Source organism: Lineus longissimus, chromosome 5 (assembly GCF_910592395.1).
Source record: "Lineus longissimus chromosome 5, tnLinLong1.2, whole genome shotgun sequence".
NCBI classification, from domain to species: domain Eukaryota; kingdom Metazoa; phylum Nemertea; class Pilidiophora; order Heteronemertea; family Lineidae; genus Lineus; species Lineus longissimus.
This window is the reverse complement of record NC_088312.1, coordinates 8,603,253-8,622,804: the sequence shown is the minus strand read 5'-3', so window position 1 is coordinate 8,622,804 and position 19,552 is coordinate 8,603,253. Positions and strand designations below refer to the sequence as shown.

Below are 19,552 nucleotides of genomic sequence, written 5' to 3'. Positions count from 1 at the left end.
ACTATTGCAGATTTGCAAAGTAAAAAGGATTTTTCTGTGAAGACGGTATTTCAAAGACCGCGTCCTGAAGAGATCACGTGACTCCATAACTCTATAATCAGTCGCCATTTTATTTTCCATCTGGTCATATTGGGTCTTTGTCTGTCGTATAAAATCTCAAATTTAGCAAAAATGACAGCAGGAGGAGACGAGAAAAGTGAACAAAATAAAGGTCAAACACAAGAGACCACACCTATTAAAACTGAAGGTAACGAGCGCCCTGAAAGAAAAGATGTAGGGTTAGATCGCGAAAGAGGGGACAGAAACCAACGGGGTGGTCCTCGTGGTCGGGGACGTTTTGACGGTGGCCGTGGAGGTCCCCGCGGCCGAGGACGAGCCCGTGGTGGCTACCATGAAGGACGTGGTGGGTTTCAACCAAAGCCACACCTCCACCACCACAATCACAGAGATCAACACCACCCAATGATGCAAATGGGTGATGATGAAATGATGCAGCGTGGTCGTCGTGGTGGTTTAGAACAACGAGACTCGCCAAATCCTGGCGAAGAGGACAAACCCAGGGAAGAAAAGAAATTCACGGGAAGATGTCGGCTCTTTGTCGGAAATATCCAAGATATGGAAGAAGAGGACTTCAAAAAGATGTTCGAAGCTTTTGGTGAAATCTCCGAAGTCTACCTAAACAAAGGAAGAGGATTTGGCTTCATCCGATTGGTGAGGAAAACTATTTCATTACCCGATATTCCGCCAATTTTCAACTCTTATGCAAGTCTGTCATGTCTGTATACCCTATAGACGAGAAGGCCAGCTCATTTTTTCTCTGCTATCAATTGGTACCAGGTTACGTTTTCTAATGTTTGATATGTCTTCTCTTGCAGGACACCAGACACAATGCAGAAGCAGCTAAAGATGCTCTTGACGGTACCACAAGAAAGGGACGTACCCTTCGAGTAAGATTTGCTACCCACGGAGCGGCTCTGAAAGTGCGTCATCTGGCTCCCAGCGTCTCAAATGAACTTCTTGAGGAAGCATTTTCAAAGTTTGGTCAAGTTGAACGAGCTATCGTCATTGTGGATGACCGTGGACGATCCACTGGTGAAGGAATTGTCGAGTTTGCAAGGAAACCTGGTGCACAAAAGGCACTTCAGGCAGTCACAGATGGATGCTTCTTGTTGACAAGGTTTGTGTGAGAGTTTTGAGTAAGATTGATCTTTTCTTGACCTGCAGATGACAAGACCTTTGATGGTATGAAGCTGTAAAAGAATTCTGATTCCTCAAACTCCAATCTGATCTGGGTCACTTTGCCCTCAATAAGACGAATCTTATTGTATCAGTATTGAGCATCAATATTTTGCAGAGAAAAAAAGTCTACTCTTAGCGGTACTGATGTACTATGTATTCAAATTTGAATGTTTTTTTGCAGCCATCCCAGACCATGCATTGTGGAACAGCTTGAACAGAAGGATGAGGATGATGGTTTGCCAGAGAAATACATTCAGAGAAATGCTCAATATTACAAGTAAGGAACTGCCTCGATCACTCTAGGATCCCAAATCTGCACTCGTGCTGTCGCTCGAACTAACCCTGAGGCTGGCACACCAGACTAGAATTATTCTTACAACTTAAGCTCTGTTGCATTTCTCTTGTTCCATTGCATGATAAGATTAAACAAGTTTCTAGTGGAGATTGGTCGGGTTAAATCGGGTGATCTGATAACCCATCAGAATATTTACTTGCTGCTGATGAATAAGACAATTTACTCTGGATACCCTAACACTGTATGGGGCAAATGGTCTGTTAAAAATGAATGTGTTAAAGAAGTTTCTCTGTGGCTTCTATTTTTGCATTCCTTACATCTTAGGGACCGTGAAACACCCTTCAGATTTGCCCAGCCTGGCTCGTTTGAATTCAAATTTGCTCAACGCTGGAAGCAGTTGTATGAGATGGAGGTGAAGGAGATGGTACGCCTAAAAAAGGAGATGGAAGATGCTGTCGAGAAGCTGGAGAGTGAAATGACAAATGCAATGCATGACCACCATGCCAACCAGTTGAGAGAGGGTAAGTGATTCAGGGTCGGTGACATGGCCTTGTTATCAAGTTAATGCCCTGAAAATGATGGCAGAAATAATCTGTGTTGATCTACTTGTACAGTTCTGACCAAGGACATTGTGGCTGTGATGATGGGAACTTGCCCTCTCTTATGATTCATGCTGAGAATCTGTTCCATGTGTACTCGGAACTGAGCCACTCTGAATGAGTTCGAACTGAGGGCCAGCAAATAGTATTCCATTTCTTTGGTTTCCAACCTCTATTGTTTTGTTTTATTCAGAACTACGTCGCATTGAAGAAATGAAGGAAATGGAAGAAAGGAAGAGACAAGAAATGACGCTCAGACGTCAACAAGAGCAACAGCGTATGCGTGAAGAGGATGAAATGCGCCGACAGGAAATGATGCGGGCACAACAGGAGGAAGAAGTGATGCATAGACAGAGAATGCAGGATGGTCGATTTGGTGGTGGAATGAACAGACGCGAGGAAATGATGATGATGAAAGGCAGGCAAGGCGTAAGTAGTCTATTACTGAACAGATTGCCGTGGAAAACCCAAACACATTGAGGTCATTGTTTCCACATAATGCATGTGGTGAATTTACCTGTCTACATTTTGGCGCCTTACTTTCTGAATGTCCCTCTGTATGAGCCCCTCTGTCCATGTTCTGACATCTCTTCACATAAAATGCATATTTCCTTTTCAATTGCACTCCTGTCTATATCCAATCCAGAGTGATGAAGCCCACAATTCCTTGACAAGCCTGAATAGATCATATGACATTGGCTCAGCACTGTAAAAAAAAGTCATAAATTGTTGTACTTGTCCTGTTCACATGAAGCTCTCCTGACACGCCTAAGTTCTCTTATCCAGCAGGAAGGAGGCATGAGAGGAGAGATGAATCGTGACATGGCAGCTCGGGATCTTGGAGGACGTGAAATGGGTAACAGAGGAGAAATGGGACAGCGCGAGATGGGTGGTCGCGGTGAAATGGGTCGCCGTGAGCTGTCCAGAGACAGAGATAACGGTCGTGAGGGTGGACGTGCGGGTGCTCCCCCAATGCAGCCACCTCCAGCTCCCCCAGCTGGCATGGGCCTTGAGGAAGCAAATAGACAGGTAATGATCACCAGTGATTCTTTCAACTGATTCTCATTTCCTCTACTGACGGCCGGGTTAAGAGTGCTAAATGATAGAGGCTATGCATGGCTGAAATGCTGAAACTTATGGAAAGTCTGACTGTTGTTGTGAACATGCTTCTCTCCCTGAGCACCTTTCTGAACTCATTCATACTCTGGCATTGGTATCTTTCCTATTTCTGTATTCAACCTGGTGGTGGTTAGTCAGGGACTTGCTGTTAATCGCATGACACTTCCAATTTCCTTTATGAGTGGAAAACAGTCTGTTGTCTTTTAACAATTACTTTTAATTACCAATGAGATATTTGGGACAAGACCCTTGAGGCGGGGGATTCCATGATTTTGCAAGTAGTTTTTCTTGACCGCATCTTAATTCCCTGTTTTCAGGAGCCGATGGGTGGTATCGCTGGCGCTGGCCGTGGAAACAATATCGGTGGAGCAAGCAACATAGCTGGGGGACCGCAATTGGTAATGTATAAACTACTCCAGTGTCTTAATTTCAGTATACGAATGCTACATTTACTAAGGTTTATATTTCCTTGGTTATGCTACATATATGTAATTGAAGATTTTCTTTACCCGATATATTTTCAGGTTTCTGTGACTGCTCTCCACTTGTAGACATAGTACATTTGTATGGCCACTTGTTCATACTGCACAATTCTAGATCTATATAAAAGTACTACAGATTCGAAAAACACTGAGCTCATTTCAATAGAGATATCACCATCAAACTGTTAACAGCTCCCAATAGGTGAAAGGTCTTATGAACTGCAAGGTGTAGCATACTCCTATTCATCAATACTAATATATGTCTCTGTGGATGAAAAATACATAGTACAGAACTTGTTTCACTATAGAATTCATATAGAAGTAAGCTTAATCCAACACTGTACAAATGGGGCATTCTCAGTAAATCTAGCCGGAGACCATGTATGTTGCTTTTAAATAGTACGTCTTGATACATGTAGAGATATCAGATGGCGATCGTACCAGTAGATACATATTGATGTCATGCAGTGATACAGATCTGGGTGTTGCCGAGGACGATATTCAGTTTCACTGATTCCATTTTGTTTATACTTCAGTCTTCTCAATAGATGTTGATATACATGTTTTGCCTTCCGTTGCTCCACTAGTATTCTGATGTGGTGATATGGAAGCAAGTCTCCCTTGGGTAAAGTTTTTTAGCATTACCAATATTTTTTTACTTCATACCAAGATTATGCTTCAAAATGTTGACCAATATATTTGATAGATATCGCATGGTTTTGGACTACGGTCGTCAATCAAACTTTTTAGTCCGTCATTCACAATATCATGATAAAATACTGATTACATCTTTCAAGATTACTAGTGCTTCAACTTACAGGTACACGGTACCAGATCATGGATTGTGCACACATGCTATTGAAGCTTATAAATAGACTAAATAGATGATCACTACGAGATCACATGCATTTGACGGCACCTACTTAGGAGAAGGGGAGGTCAAAATTATCCCTGTTTGATCATAGCCAATACATGGAATTAGAAGTCAGTTTATTGGCTGTTGGTGGGTCGTTTCTTGGAATTTCAGGCAGCAGTTTGACAAACATGAATTTCTCTGTGGTTATTGAGAACCAGGTGTGACTGTGCAATTCCATTCAAAAAGACACCGCTTCCAACAGAGCATCATTATTGAGCGCGTTATCTGTCTCGAGAGGAGGTTGAAATACTGAAGTCCATTGACCAGTCTTCTTTTGCAGTGTTTTTCGTCCTCTGTATTTCTTGGGAATTGTTTATAAGGTTCAGTTTTACACCGCTCCGATCATCATTGGTTTCACAGAGAAGAATTATATGTTCAGCATTGCTATTTCCATAGACCTAATCACTGTCAGTCTCCAGTTGGAGAGTTATGCCATCTTCACTGTTCATCTGTTGTTGACTCTTTTTGTGGACAGAATCCATCTCATTGTTCTTTGGTCAAATTCTGTTGGTCTTATGGTAGAATACTTGGAGGATGGAAGAAGTCTATCATAGTTCACATCACATCGGCAGTCATCTGATCATCGAAAGGACTTGTACTGCAGACTAGATTTGATACAACTTGTGATAGCGTGTTTTATTGTTCATTCATGCCGTTTGAAGTACATAGAAGGTTGTCCCTGATACTTGTTGTGGATAAGTTGTAACTGTTCAATTATTCATGCACCACATGTGTGTGGTATGAATCGACTTCGAAGGAGCTAAAGAGATGTGCTAGCAGTTAAATGTCGGGCTTCCATTTATTTGGCAATCAAAGGGATCGTACTGGCGTTGCTGTTTGCAAAAAAAATTCATATTTCCAAGTGAAGACAAGTAAAGCTTACACTTACAGAATAATCAAGAAAGTTTTTTACAGCATGTAACAATTATAGATGGACCATGTATTTCAGAACTTGTGTGCCTGTCAGGATGACCTATGATGACCACCAATCACCGTCTCAGATCTCTATATTCTTGATGCTCAAAACTACATTTCAGTCTACAATATAAAATAGGATTCTAAGTATGCTATAACCTTGCAGTTCAGAGTTGGATTTTCAACCAGTTCATACAACCTTTACCACCAGGGAGTACAGTTTGCTTTGTACTGTTACCATATATAGAAAAATGCAAGAATTCCTTGCTCATCATATCAATGAGACTTGTGCCGAAACTTGCCACGTAATGCAGATTATTTTACTTTAAAAATCTAGTGGGGGACATGTTCATTTTGGTTCGCTCGTTAGCTTTGTCAAGTGACAAGCATTTTCGAGCTGTTTATAAATGCTTTTTTAGCAAAAACCTGGGTCTGAATATTTCAACGTAGGGATGCATGAATTTGTAAGGTGAATTTGCGACCTTCTATTCTATTATTAACTCTCAGTGCGGAGACAGAAGCTACAGCTTCTTAGTATGTCTCGCCCTGTTGTTTGACTTGCATACACTACATGATTATTTCACAATTTCAATCCATCAGTAGACAATATATCTATGCATATCATTTTCACTTTCTTTTGAATGCTTTTTTTCAGCAATTTTGAATGAAATTATAGTCTGCATCAAGCCCTGTTCTATACCATATCATTTCGAGTTCAATTTTAAAATATGTCATACCAGTAACCTGTGCTGTGCTTCAAACCGTTGGTGAGCAAAGTGTCGCATACTCTTACCACAATAACGAGACACTTGCCTCATCGCCAATTATTTTAGAGAGAGTAAAATAAGGATAGAGAAAGTTATACATTTTTATTCCGATTGCTTCAGGTCTTATAATAGGGTCGAGGGATGCGGTTATGTGGGAACTTGCAAGTCTTTTTGGCAGTTCAGGGGCTTTCCTTGCTGATCCTCCTGATAGAGATTTACTATCCTAGTCGGTGAACTGATTGTCACTGAACTTGTATAAAATTCCAAGTTGGCTTGTCATTCAGTATTATCCCAGTCTTCCAAAGTAAAATTCGTAGTGCATGTTACTTGTTATTCTGGTGATGAGATACAGCAGGGATTTGACACAGACAGTATGTGATACTTTTTGGCTCACCAGTTTGGAGAGTCTACAATATATAATACTGCTGTCATCTGTGAGAAATTTCACATAACAATGGCTTGTATCTTTTGAAGCTACATGTATGAACATGACACTTGGTTCACATATATGGCTGGCGGGAGTGGACAAATATCTGAATTAAGGGTCGGGATAAATCAGATTTATACCACGACTATATTCATAATAGTAGACAGCCAATCAGAACCCCGCATTTCATGAATTATGGTGACCATTAAATCTGAATTATACCACGACATAAATGAATCAACCCACGACTATAATCGTTTTAGACCCACGACTATGTTCGTAATAGCAGACAGCCAATCAGAGAGCCGAATTTATGGACGGAAGTGCGATTTATGGACGCCGGAAGTGCGATATATGGACGCCGGAAGTGCGATATATGGACGCCGGAAGTGCTATTTATGGATTTAGTGCGTGGTATAATTCAGATTTAATGGTCACCCTAATTCATGAAATGCGGGGTTCTGATTGGCTGTCTGCTATTACGAATATAGTCGTGGGTCTAAAACGATTATAGTCGTGGGTTGATTCATTTATGTCGTGGTATAATTCAGATTTAATGGTCACCATAATTCATGAAATGCGGGGGTCTGATTGGCTGTCTACTATTATGAATAATGTCGTGGTATAAATCTGATTTATCCCGACCCTTAATTCAGATATTTGTCCACTCCCGCCAGCCATACACATAAACCCCTAGGTCAGATGATCTCTGATACGGAATTCAGTCCAGTCTGATACCCAACGTGGTCAACAGGAGCCAAAATTGAAAAGTGCGATATCTTGCCTGTGTTTTACTACTGATTCATTTTTGATAAAAAGATTTATTTTAAAACTGAAGGACTTTTGATTGATCTGAAAATGAGTGTGCATGTACCCCTCTGTCTGGTGTTATCAACCTAGGACTAGAAAATAAAAGTTGGGTCCAATGTGATTCACCACTAGCGTCATGAAGTCGCCTAAGAGTTGTTGATGATGCCAGTTTTGTTCAGTGATCTTTTCTTGAATGATGAAGCAGGTCATTTTGTGCGCGTGCACAGTCAAACCCTCTTGTGTGCTTCGACAGATGCACTTTGTCTTGATATCAGTAGTGATTTTCAGCAGTTGAACAGTCTGTCCTGATGATATCTTGCTGCACTTGTGGTTTGTTGTGTGACCATCGTTGTCCACAATCTTCCTGTGATCTAGTAAATCAGAGGGTTCAACATATTTCTATTGACTGTCGGCATCCAAGATTCATGTCTCGCAAGGGAGTCCAGAACTGATGAATAGCTGTGAAGACACAAGGGCCAGTAAACTGCCCTGAACAATAATGCAAGGTCCTTGTTTCATCCATGTATGGTGGTGGTGATTTTGTGGAAGGGTGAAGGGGTGGGCGAGTCAGTTGTTATTTCATGTATTTAGAATAAAAATTGGATTGATCGATTGATCACACTCTGGATGGATGTGTTGTGTCTACAAAATGGCAAGATTTGAACTTGTCAAGACTGTTGATGTGGTGGTGGTCGATTGTTAAGTGTATTCAATATTTATGAATTAGCAACAGACTCTCGGCTAGTCGACTTTGATAAGATTATAAGTGATGACTACCCACTGGGGCACCAGTCTTTGCTGCCCAGCATACTATTTTCCAAGTCTGATTTGGTCAATGATATTGTTGTTGATTGAAAGCGTCAATGACGTCACTGTTCAAGTGTATTTTTCGGGTGATGGGAGGGGGGTCTGTAATTTTATGTTTTAGGTTCTTCCAGATCTTTAAGTTCAAATGACAGGATTGACACATTCGCAATATAAAAAAAGATCCGTAAGAACCGTGATACTTGTGATTACTTCCAGTAATAACTTCTTCACACAAAGTAAATATGTTATCGGTTTGAAGCACAGACAGCAAGAGCCCATCTTTACTGGTAATGCAAAAGTTATAATTTCAGGAATTGGTCAACTTATTTCACTATCACGATGCAGACTTTAATTTCAGATATTTCTACACTCTACAAAGTTAAATGATACTCCAAACTAATAAAGCATCTTTGTTTCCCTTTTCCTATGTACCTTGGATGCTGACAAATCTGATGCCGACCCATTCAAACATGATGTGGATCAACCTGGCGATATTCTACATGAATTTGAAATCTTTCGGTATCTCTGCATTTGTAAACATACGTTACCTTGAACTTTGCAATATCTGTCGCTCGTTCACAGCGTCAGTCCCGGTTTGATCAGCCACCGACCACATTTGGCAACAACGGTGGTATGGGAGGAAACATGAATGCTGGTATGTTTGGTGGCAACAGAGACATGCAGATGAGAGACCGGCTTATGGAAAGGCGGCCAGCAAGAGAAGATTTCCACGAAATGAAGAAGCCACGCAGATACTGAGGCGATTACTTGTGCATCTGAGAGCTGATACTGATACAAAGACTATGAGGAGAATTTTGTCTCCGTCAATTAATACATTAAACCTACTGCCATTAACTTCATACTTAGTAATTATGTCGCAACCACGGAAGAAAACCAAAAAAATCACTGTATCGTAGTTGAACTCCCATTACTGTATCAGGAGGATAAGGACCATTGATGGAGTATAGTGACAATGTTGTTCCGATTATACACTTCAGAGAAGGGTTTTTACTTCACTTTTATTTTTAATCTTAGCGATATGGTAATCATGTTTCTTGATGTTGAATACATTATAAAAGTGTGACCGTGACTGGTTTGAAATCCAGGTGATGTCAGTCATGAACAGAAGTTCAAAGTCACACATAAAATAATTTTAGTTACATTGTGCCGAGTTATATTGTAAGATGATGTCAAATTAGAAAGGACTCACTGTAGTGAGGGTACCAATGCGGTAAGTCTACGCGGAAGTTGAAATGAAATGCGTGTAATTTTATGTTTTCATTATATGATCATCTAACATGTTCTGTGAAGTAGGTAAATATTTGTGTTGTATAATAAAAGCAAATTTTAGTCACCTCCAAAATGATACTTCGGAGCAATGTTTGTGGTTTTTGTGCACTTCATGGGACAAACATGGTGTTCAGAATGGATATCGCAGTTGTATGCATAGCTGAATGCTGAGGGAAAAAACACCTAAGCACTTATTTGAGGGGAAGGGGTGGGGCAAGTTTAAGTGACAGGACATCAATGAGTTTGGGTTTTGTGTACTTCACAGGAGAAAAACCGTGCTCAGATTCAGGATGGAGATTGCAGTTGTATAATGTTAGCAGATTTTAATGAGGGCTGAGAGAGAAAAACACTGGTGGGGGTGGGGGTGGGGGTGGCAAAAGTAAGTGACTGGACATCAAAGATTTTCAGGAATGTGAAGTAACGCTAACAGCTAACTTACCACAATGATAATATATTCCTGAGTGGAATGTTTCTGTGAAGACAGCAAAATCTTCTCGTCCGGCCTTCAGGATTCCAGTTTTGATTTTGAATTTTCGGAATATTTTAACTTCTGACCTAAAAAGGTCTTGCAATTTTTGTGATATGACTCTCACATTGAACCTTTTGCCTTAGAACCCTTCGATAAATAGTGTAGCCCTCTGAAGACTTGACCTTATATGTACCCTGGCACCTTATTCTACCTGTTCCGGTGTTTAAAGTTAGACCATTCTGCATAGAACACGTTGCTGCTCTTCATGGCCAATCTTTGTCACTTGTCAGTTGGCAGGGCAGTTAAAAGAAAGTATCAATCCTTGCGAAAGGAGTTGGATTTTGAACTCTGACATTGTGAACAGTAGAAATTAGAATAAAATATTTTTGCACCAGGATTAAAAAAAGAAATTTTTCTGCCAAATTTCACACTTTCAACGCACTCTATGAAATTGTGTGGAGTGCTCTGAAAGTCATAACTGTCATGCAACCAGCCAGCCTGATGTTAGATTAGATTTGGGGCATGGTTAATAGATGTAACTGATGGTTCTCTGTAAACATCTGAACACTAGATGTTTTGGACTTGTGCAGGACAACCAGTGGTGTTAGATTTGGAGCATCAAAGCTGCTTTGGGAAACCAGTCGCAGCTTGACCATATCACTCTTGCGTACAGGATCAGAATCACGAGTCACACTTGCGTACAGGTACGCAAGTGTGACTCAATTTAGTGCACTCATGTTCATAATCACATTCGAACTCTCATGATAACCAGTGTGACTGATCAAACTGCTATGATATGCACGTCTAGCAATGTTTTCATGATCGGCTAGCCACAGGTACTGTGCTAGGCACTGACGGTACTTTGTTTAAACTGACATTCGGGTTCACAATGCACAGTTCAGAATGCTGTAGGAGCTGAAATGAAGTGACTCAAGTTGGCATATTATTTCGATTCCAAGGTCAACAACTGTATCCTATGCAGTCGCATTACTCTAGTAAGACTCTTCGAACAAAGGCGGCCACTTTGGATCCTCACTCCACAATTGGTGGAGTAAATTACAGATGCGTGAGGATACCAAAATCACAGTGATCATATCAGCATGTTTTGCATTGCATACAAATGACTCCGTTTTGGGGTATAAATGGGTTGGGGAGGTGGGTCTATTCATTGGCTGTCTAGATTAGACCTTAATACTAATGAGGGGTGGACTTTTGGTTGTTTTGTTCTGGCGCTGGATAAAATAAAATAAGCTTGCCTCAGTTTGGGATTTGTGGGGCATCAGAAAAAAATGCTGCTGTTTCCTGCGACAAAGTTGTACATGTATCATGCGGATTGACTGAATATTGGAGTTTCCAAAGACAAAGAGCGGTCCTGCCCTTCATGATTTAAATGTCTCATGTGCATTCTCTGTCGGTAAGTATGAATGTTGGACTGAAAGCACTTTCTCTGTTCCCGTATAGAAAGGGCATTGAACTGTGCTGTCAGTTCATTTGGAATTCCGTAAAGTTCAAGAGCTTGGATGGTTTGTCCTTTATTTCGGGTTTTGCTTGAAATGAAGGAGTATGCCATCTTTGTTTAGTCTATGCTACAAGCTTTAAGTCCTCACCATTTATGACTGGACTTGATAAAAACAAACAAACAAAGATATATTTGAAAACTCAGTTTTTGCACTTGAACACTGAAAAACTTAGTTCCGAGTTCGAAGATAGGGTTGATAGAAGTACTGTACTAATAGTTTATCTCTTTCTGAAAAGTGATAGGCTCCCTAGATTTCTTATGGGGAAATTCGTAACGGATACATTGCATCAATGTTATTGATGTGCTGCGAAATCTGATGTGGATAATCAGTTTTTGCTTGCGATCAGATCATTGTAAAACCTTGATTTGTTTTCTTGGTCAAGGTATTTTGCACTTTTCTATCAAAGCTATATTATACTGAAGTGTACGACCCTGGTCACCCAACATTTATATTTAGTCCCAAAGTCTCCAAAGCAGTATCCCTTCCAAATAATGAAGAATCGACAGTTTGTGCATAGCAATAGCAAAAGTTACTTAAAATGGAATCACGGAAATGAAATGAGACGCAAGAGTGTACTTGATTGATAGAGGGGATTTGGATAGTTCTGAGGCTGGATAATATATTGTAAAATTTACTTCAGCAAACTTTTGCGTTTTATGATTAGTTGTCAAGTGCATAGAATACCTGCTCTCCACATTAACCGGGTAATTGGAGATGGAACTATTAAGATTATAAATGACCAGTTCATTTATGGTAAATATTTCCTGGCAGGGTAACCTCGTGTAGCGACATTATATGAAATCTTCTACTGTGCACTATGGGGTGACGATATTGAGGGAGGTGGGGATTGGGGTATTGACCAAGTGGTCTTGACCTCTGCCTGAACGGGATAAATTTGGGCTCGGAAGTCGAACATGCAACACTCTACATCCACACATTGGTCATCTCAAGTTACCAGAACACTTGAGAAAACTCTGTAACTCCTGTAATTTCAGTCTGTCACATTTTACTGCGTTTATTTGCTGTTGCTACTATTTCAGGCTATTATTACTTCCAGCGTAAACCTTTATAGCAAGAGTTCTCATAGCAAAATCATATGATAGGCCATACTACAAGTTCTTTAGGATCATACAACATAACGTAACACGATGCTACGTGTATCAAGTACTGACCGCAGGTATTGAGGTATGTATGACAAAAGTCATGATATTATTGATATGTATTTTGTCTTATCTTGATCATCCTCGTATGAATACCATTTGTGACAGATTTATAGGCACTTGAACATTTTAGAGAACTTCTTTTTTAGGTGACACATATAACAACCAAAGGAATAGTGTTCATTGAATCATTACTCTACTGCCAAAGGATATTTCAAGGATTGTATGACAAAGTTTCATGCTTACTTTACTTCTGATGATGTATTTGACTGATTCTTCATGTATGTAGGGATGGGGATGCTCAGTGGACTAGAACGATTTTATGTCGAAAATCATCTACCATTGTAGATGTTGTAGTATAACTAAGGACACATTACCAACTGCCAATCTTGTGACATGGTCATCACATCGCACAAGTTCTCCTCAGAATCATTTCTAGGTATAAATGTGTAAATATCATCTGGTGAACATATTTGCTCAGTTTTGTGGGGGTTACTATTACTGCGTACTACCAAAAACTCAGTACTTCAAATTAATGAGCTTTTGGTACTACGTAAAACATACCCAACTCCTGTTTTGCTCTAATTTCTGCCTTGTTCCCCAGTGTCTGTAGTTGAGAATCAAATATTTCAATCGTTCAAAAGATTCAAACAGTTGTTTGACTCCTCTAGTGGAATGAGGAAACGTTCACATTCATCAGAGCTTGCACAATATGGGACCCCATTGCATTGTAACTTGGAATAGCTTGATTGCCGTCATGTTGCAGTTCAGTTGACGAACTTGAAGATGATTTAGCTTTGTGGGAAATAGTTGCAATCTTTTGCATGTTTTTGTTTTCCATAGCTTCACTTTAATAGGAAGGCTTTTATCGAATGGTTTCACCTAAAACCCCAAAAAGATTTGGAGTGCAGTTGAACCTCCTTTAGCGGACACCTCTATCAAGGACACTTTCTCCAGTGACAACTGGTCCCAAATTTCCCTTGAAATTAACTTATGTAATCAGGACACCTCTCAATTGAGGACAGCATTTGTCAGTCCCAAGAGTGTCCTTGATAGAGAGGTTCTGCTGTAGTCAAAAAATTTGCTGTGAAAAACACTGAAGAAGGTGCCAAACTGGCATGATGGATGAAATTGTGGGTGTTGGACGAAGGTGTTCCATGTTGTGTACGATAGCACAAAGTGCAAGCCAAACTGGTTGAAACTTATGCCTTTGACTACTAGAGCTGCGGGAAATGCAATATAAAGTATGATAAATATACAGTAAACTTCGCACTGGATATTTTGCCATTCCTTCACTGATTTCGAACGTGCTTTCAATCACGAGAACTAGTAACATACAAGGATCTTTATGCAAAGGGTAGGGAATTACTGCTGTATTATAGGACTCTTCACATTACACAGGATCTTGTGCTAGGCTGATTATATTGACGCTCCTCAGTCAAAGTCATCATTCATACTCATTGTTGTAATTATGGAATGCAGGAGTGCAGTTTTACGTGTAAAATGCATTATGAAAAATAATATTTACTTCTATATCAAGTGCCATAGGTGCTGAAATGTATTTGAGAGTACTATTCTGCTCTGTCCTTATTCGACCATGATAGGTGCTGTCCTTTGTTCCGATGAGTGGGTTCATATCTGGGTGCAATTGTATCTTTGACAAATCAATGAATTTGACAGCTTTATTATAAGATAAAAATAACTTTTTATCATACCAACAAAGCATCATTTGTCCTTCTCTCTACCTGTTTCATGTTAAAGGGCATTTTCAAAAGTTTTATTATATGGCAAATATCTGTGAGAATCAAAATGGTGATGATGGATTTGTAAGATGTGGTTGGGTTTGACTTGCATTCATATTGACACTGCACCTCCTAGAATATTATGCAAGTCTTATCTGTATAGTGTGTGCTTTGAAAAGCTTGAAGTAGGTCTGAAAATATGCCCTTGACCCCCTTTTCAAGGTCACTCTGAAATGAAGACTTCTGTAAATTTGTTTGACCTGACCTCTGTTTTGGAAGTATAGCACATTTGCTCAGTTTACATTTGTGCTTGATAATTAACCCTCAAATAATCAATGACAGGCAGTTTTCTTTCCTGTGTAAAAAAAGTGACAGTTTCACTTTACTCCGCTTGTACTGGAGTAGAAATAAGGAAGTTTTCCGGCAATTCTAAAGTCTGTCAAGCATACAAGGACCACAACACTAAACAAAACTTTGTACTGTTTCAAAGTTTTGCGATTGACCAGATTTATTTGTTGGTGATCCAATATATATAGTTAATCTTCTTCCAGTTCAGCTGCATTACGACTTGTAATTGGCCTAGACTTCTTTTGTAGTCAGTGGGAGAACTTTTATGGACTCGCCAAAACAATATGCCCTTGAGTGCTTTCTTTTCATTTTATGAGCATTTGAATGGAATGACTTGCTTTACTCTTACTTCTGGCATGAGATTTTATACAGATGAAGCACTGTTGACAATAATTAGTGCTCAGTCACGATCAATTTTGATGGGTTAAGATTTACAATCTCTGATCGGAAAGGGATTGGAAATGATCGCTTTCAACTCTTAATCCATTGATCAATGGCTCTTGTTTCATCTGTCGATAAACTTCATTTGGGGGTTGTAAACTGGTTTCTTATGATGTGTTAACCAACCTTTGTTTTCAGCAGTTTGATTGTGTTCAAACCTCTTGTGCATTAAAAATTATTAGCTAATCTCAATGATGATGTTAAAAGTTTACTTTAAAAAATAACAGTTCTTGGATGAATGGACCACTTTCTGTAATAGTAATATATGTGACCTCCTTAGTTCCAAGTTCACCATTGTGCAAAAAATTGATTTAGATGCTAAGATCTGCTTTGTTGTCTTTCAAATTTGGACTCTTCTCTATCTATTGGTTGCTGGTAGTCTTTGTTGAGCTTCTTTCAGACTATCTCTAAAATGACCATTTTTGCAAAAATGTCTAATAGCAACTATTGTCTTTCTTTCAAAATAGGTAGTGCCGTTACCAGGCTGAAAATGTCCTTCAGGATGTCAAGGAGCCAAAAGTTGAAAAGTAAGTCACATACATTGTACTATGTTCTGACTCTTAAGTCTTACAGGAGCAGGACATTGTCAATATCTGTATGCTTTGAAAATCACAATGTAAATGGCATAAAAATGTCTGCTTCCATGAACACTTTTTATGAAAGAGTTAAAAAAATGCTGCAGCAAGTCTTAATGAAAAGTTACCTAAAACTTTCAAGGATAGGGTCTAGTAATGTTTCATTGCTCTTGGTGACATGACTGTTAAGTGATTCAATGATGAAACTTGGAATTACCGTTTGATTCTATGTGAAACTAATCGCGGCTTTTTGCTGAGAATCACTTGACAAAGTTCTGTAGGTCTTTGATTCATCAGTTCCTAAACTAAGGTGATGAGACATCCTCTTTTCAGCTGTTGAATGAAAAGTTCAACCAAGAACCACATGCCCGTTGGTAAGATGATCAGACGACGCAAGAAAAGTTATCTAGGTGCTCTTTGGTTGGATGATTGGACGACCCGGCAAAAGTTCTAAAAGTGAGATGGTTGCGAGTGTCTGGTTTCGGCCATTAAATCTGTCTGGATATGAATATTCTCAGTTAAGTAAGTCTTTGCCATCAGAAGAAGAGTAATAGGTTCCAGTTGCGAATATTGGTGTAATGAAGTGATGAAATCACCCCAGAAAAGCTATTCTTCAGCTTGCCGAGAACCAAGCAGGCCTTGCGGAGCTGAACTGCAATGGGATACAAATCTAGACTTCTTGCTGAGAACCACTTGTATCTCTTAACCAGTGGCGATACAGTGTGCCCTTACTTTCTGACACCTCTGTTTGCAGAACACCCTCTCTATTAGGACACTGGTTTGGTTCAATTTAGCCTCTGTATTTAGCAGGACACCTCTTGATCAAGGACAGCATTTGTTTGTCCCAAGTTAATAGAGAGGTTCTACTCTGATATTGATGATGACCCAATTAGTTAGATAATTTGTTCAATTGTTCATCTGATGCTTTCTTTTCCAGTGATGGTAAAGAGTGTCTTAAGAGTACCATGGCATGCAGTTCCTGCAGAAAAGATGGATGGTTGTAGGCTTCCATATTTTCAATTGAGAGGTGAGGCATATTGAAGATGTTTTTTCTCAGAAAGTAAAGAATAGAAAACCTTAGAATATGATTGCTGTCTTGTCTCGGGAGTTTCAGGGTTGTGTGACATAAAGAGAAGTGGTCGCGATCCATTTGTGGGCAGCAGGATTTAATTGAACCTCTTTTTGAACAAGCGTATCTCCCAGCTTCTTTGGAAAGGGATGAATGATGTGGTGAAGTCTGACTGGGCTGTCAGTTGATCAGCTTACTTTTGCTTCTCTTCCAACTCATTGTGACAATGGCAGTGTTTTTAAATACAAAAAGAAACCTTTTAGAGTCGCATTTCGAATGTCTTGAAAATTCTTTTGAATGAACGATCGGTTGCTGGTTCCCTGCTAATTACATGTTCTTTTTGATGATGTTTTTCAGTGGACAAATGCTGACAGCAGAAGATCTCCAGGAGTACCTTGGGTTCATCCAGTCTGCCTCTTGGAATAGAAATGGTACGGTTATGGCAGCAAAGTGATGTGGACCCTGATTGGAACTCAATTTCTCTCTTATACTGTATTGATCCATTTGAGGCTATGAACAATAAAATATTGTGACCATACTTAACTGTTTTGTTTCATTCTTTGTGCAGTGATAGACAACCTTTGGCATTCTTGCTGTTTTCAATTGCTGAGCATATATTTAATTATCAGGTGCTGCTCTTCCTCCTTTGAGCCCCTTGGAAAAGTTCCTGAAATGGTACACACTTATTCAGATACTGTTTCATTCATGAGTTTAACCAAAGGATATCACTGCATTCCCTCTTGCTGCCCCTTGTATCTGAGAGATCGGGTCTGCTCTATGATACCAGCCAATGACAAAGAGTGACTTGACTCCTGGTCAATATGTTCTGCAGAAAAGTACATCATCTGGGTGATGATCTACAGAAAAGATGCAGGAGTTGGAATAAGAACTTCTGAACTACATTTACTGGTACTCTCGCCATAAATGACCATCTTCTATTCGAGAATAAATGACTGATCCCCCCACTCTTGGCTGTTGGAATTTGGTGACAAATATCGCTCTTCACGTGTTTGACGCCACAGCGAACGGATGTGCACTGGTAAAATTTGTGCTCCATCCCAATTCCTTGAAGGAATGCACTACTTGAAGGTTGCTTCCCAGCTCGTCAATGCTGAAATGCCTTCGATGATTGAGCGAAGTGAAACCTGAACTTAACTTTAAACAAAACTCCTTATTCACTGAATGATTTATCCCCAATATGAATTACTCAGGATTGTCCACTACATCAGTGGAACTCTAGGTCTGAATTATGAAGAAAGTTGCAGGGATTTGAGACGGCAGACCCCAATACATATCCCTGACTGGTTGTTGCTTTGTCCTCGGAAGACTAATCTCCGGTAGCTGTAATTACAACCAAGGAGTTTTGTTTTAGTTAAAATAGAATCTGGTGTTGTTGAATGTTGCAGCTTCCAGATGGATGGCCTTCACTCTGTGATAAAATCCTTTCAACTGCAAATGATTCCACTTTTGAAACTTACAACGGATCCTGACGAATTTACAGTACTGCCGTACACGTGTCATAACTTTAGTTTCATGCTTTCCCGCAAGGAGAATGAGGAGGTCAACTGACATAGAGAATTCTTCACAATCTTGACACTAGGGGCGCTGATTTTGTACCTTACAACGCCTCTAGAAGGGACAACACCGGTGATTATTTGCAATGCATTTTCTATTAAACTTAAAAATCTGCCAAAAATAGGAAACCGTGTTTTTTTACAAACCGCCACAAGGGGTTAATATCCAAGGTCTGGGACATCCCTCACTGCAATGGCGTATAGGGTTCACCACGAAAATCTAGAGAAAATCCTATTTTTGTAAAACAGTTCTCAGATTCTCACTTTCCAAGCTGCTTGTCTCCAGAAATGAAGCCCTTACTGGTGCTGCCCTCCTGAAAATACCCGGGGGACCATAGAACTGAAATCAATATTTTATGAAAGATTGAATACTACTCTATAATTCAAATCAATATTTATCTTGATTACCTTGGTATTAACCCATGCCATCCCAGGGTCAACTTTTTGTTTTTATTCTTCAATCGCCCATACCGATGTAGGTGTCACTGGTGTTGTGCCAGAACTAGATCGTTGCCACCATCTTGAAAAGCAGTACGGCGGATGTAGATCAGGAAAGAATGCTGTGAGGCTATTGCAACACCACAAAGCCCGCGATGCCCTACGCTGCGTTTGTAGTTCTCCGTGCAGTCATCTTAAAATCCACTAGTAAGTGTCAGATTTTATTCATAAAGATCATATTTTGTTATTTATTAATAAAAGAAAACGTTTTATGAGAGAAAATGGCACTAAATCGGCATGAATAAGATTACAGATTTTCAGTTTTCATTAGGTGACCCAATGATGAGATGTTCAGCATGTGATTGATACATTGAATGGATTATCACTTGTATGAATACAAATCTATCAGATGACCACAATCGTTGTATGGTTTAGCCTACATGGACTTCACATTGAATCGTTTACGATCATTAGTATGAATCCATATTTCTCCGATCACAAATCACTTTCACATTGAATGGTTTTTCACCAGTATGACTATGAACTCATA

General features: G+C 39.7%; 1 protein-coding gene across 5 annotated transcripts; it reads left to right on the top strand.

Annotated features, from left to right (window-relative positions):
* The first annotated feature begins 112 nt into the window (after positions 1-112).
* LOC135488718 (non-POU domain-containing octamer-binding protein-like) lies at positions 113-17,528 on the top strand. 5 transcript variants are annotated; one of them, XM_064773441.1, is made up of 12 exons: positions 113-711; positions 876-1,177; positions 1,421-1,516; positions 1,859-2,055; positions 2,327-2,562; positions 2,923-3,162; positions 3,570-3,650; positions 8,959-12,840; positions 15,814-15,873; positions 16,255-16,443; positions 16,859-16,948; positions 17,348-17,528. In XM_064773441.1, exons 1-8 carry the CDS (start codon positions 172-174, stop codon positions 9,133-9,135), a joined length of 1,869 nt encoding a protein of 622 aa, XP_064629511.1. In that variant the 5' UTR covers positions 113-171; the 3' UTR covers positions 9,136-12,840; positions 15,814-15,873; positions 16,255-16,443; positions 16,859-16,948; positions 17,348-17,528. The 5 variants fall into 5 exon arrangements, with proteins under 5 accessions (XP_064629511.1, XP_064629510.1, XP_064629509.1 ...); XM_064773440.1 differs by having other exon boundaries at positions 2,920-3,162; positions 16,255-16,377; XM_064773439.1 differs by having other exon boundaries at positions 2,920-3,162; positions 16,255-16,438.
* The last annotated feature ends 2,024 nt before the right edge of the window (positions 17,529-19,552 follow it).